This window comes from Dipodomys ordii, unplaced genomic scaffold, assembly GCF_000151885.1.
Source record: "Dipodomys ordii isolate 6190 unplaced genomic scaffold, Dord_2.0 Scaffold11231, whole genome shotgun sequence".
Lineage (NCBI taxonomy): Eukaryota > Metazoa > Chordata > Mammalia > Rodentia > Heteromyidae > Dipodomys > Dipodomys ordii.
Genome location: NW_012278443.1, coordinates 107 through 1,699, shown reverse-complemented (window position 1 = coordinate 1,699; position 1,593 = coordinate 107). Strand labels below are relative to the sequence as shown.

Below are 1,593 nucleotides of genomic sequence, written 5' to 3'. Positions count from 1 at the left end.
CGCCAGCCCGGGCTGCGGCGGGGCGCGGGGAGCGCAGACGGCGGCGCGGGGTGACAGCTTGCTTTGGGCCCACGTCGTTAGGACTCGCTCAAAGTTTATAGGGTCTGTGGCAGCGAGCGTGCGGACATTGGGGAAACGGGAGTCCGGCCACCCTGTCAAGTGATAGTAGGTTAGTAAGTTTTGGCAGGGCAGTGATTAGGTTTGGCTCTTGGTTGACCCCGAGGATACGTGTGTCTTCCCCCGAGCAGCCATCATGGTGCGCATGAACGTCCTGGCTGACGCCCTCAAGAGCATCAACAATGCTGAGAAGAGAGGCAAACGCCAGGTGCTCATCAGGCCGTGCTCCAAAGTCATCGTCAGGTTCCTCATTGTGATGATGAAGCATGGTAAGTGTGTTGTTGGCTCCCGTTTCATTGTGTGGCTGTCAGGGCACATGGCATGTCATGCCTGGGATCTGACACTGAATTGGTGCGTTTTAAATTGTAGCCTGGATTCTTTGGGGGTGTTGCTCTCAAAGTGTTATGTGGTACTGGGGGTATGGAAATGAGCAGCTCAACTCTACCCAAACTGCCCAAAGGGAAAGATGAGAGAGATGAATCCAGCAGGCAAAAAGGAATACTGGGGTGGTGGAAAATTCGGGTCGCAAACTGAGGTATTGTGTTTGTTCCTTAGGCTACATTGGCGAGTTTGAAATCATTGATGATCACAGAGCTGGGAAAATTGTTGTGAACCTCACAGGCAGATTAAACAAGGTAAGGATGGTTTAACGTTCTTGTCTTGAAAATATTGAGTAGAGTGCCCTACTGCATCTCATTTGTTCTGTAGAGTTGTCTGCTGGATACTTGGGCTGAGTTGTGTGTGAGTGAGTTGTGAGCTGTGTGATGGGTGTTGGGAGAGAAGCTAGCCTTGGTGGTCTGGTACTTGAATCCTGGATGTGGTATGCCCATCACTGGCTGGAACTTGGCTGGTCGTGGGTGTTTTGAATCTGTCTTGAGTATGTGGATACCAATATTAATTAGTACTCAGTTCAGTTTTATTGCATAGGCTTTAACTGTGTCCTTGAGGTTTAGGTTGCCTTTGGGGTGGAGACAGGGTTTTTAGCCCTGGCTGGTTGTGAGTTAGCAGTTGTCCTGTCTTGTCTCCAGAGAGGATTATAGGTGAGCTGTATTTATTGCCTGTAGGTTACCAAATTGTCCTGATTATTCTAATCCTTTTCACTTAAGGTATAACTGATCCTTTTTCTAGAGTCAGGATGTCAGTATGCACAGGGTATTTTTAAGTGGCTGAAATTGCTAGTCCACCACATGGGAAAACACAACAAGTTGCTAAAGACAGGTTTGGTTGATAAAGTGCTCAGTGCAACAGTTTCCATGTAGCTTCCCTGTATATATAGCAAGCTTGTTTCATGTTAAGTAAAAACTACTGGGATGAAGTCCCAAAGATTATTGGAGAAGTTGCTAGGCTTGTTGAAAATGGTTTTGTTACAGTTGCCACCTCTAATGGGAGAATGGGCCTGGTTTGGCTGCTTTTTCATCTTTTTAAAATAAAAGGGGGTGCCTTTCTGCTTGCTCTTAGGCCTACAGTATCCTGGCT

At 47.5% G+C, this 1,593-nt stretch overlaps 1 protein-coding gene across 1 annotated transcript; it reads left to right on the top strand.

Moving 5' to 3' along the window:
• Window positions 1–213: 213 nt before the first annotated feature.
• On the top strand, window positions 214–767 carry LOC106002463 (40S ribosomal protein S15a). Its single transcript, XM_013037335.1, has 2 exons — window positions 214–386; window positions 673–767. Exons 1-2 carry the CDS (start codon window positions 254–256, stop codon window positions 765–767), a joined length of 228 nt encoding a protein of 75 aa, XP_012892789.1. The 5' UTR covers window positions 214–253.
• Window positions 768–1,593: the final 826 nt, after the last annotated feature.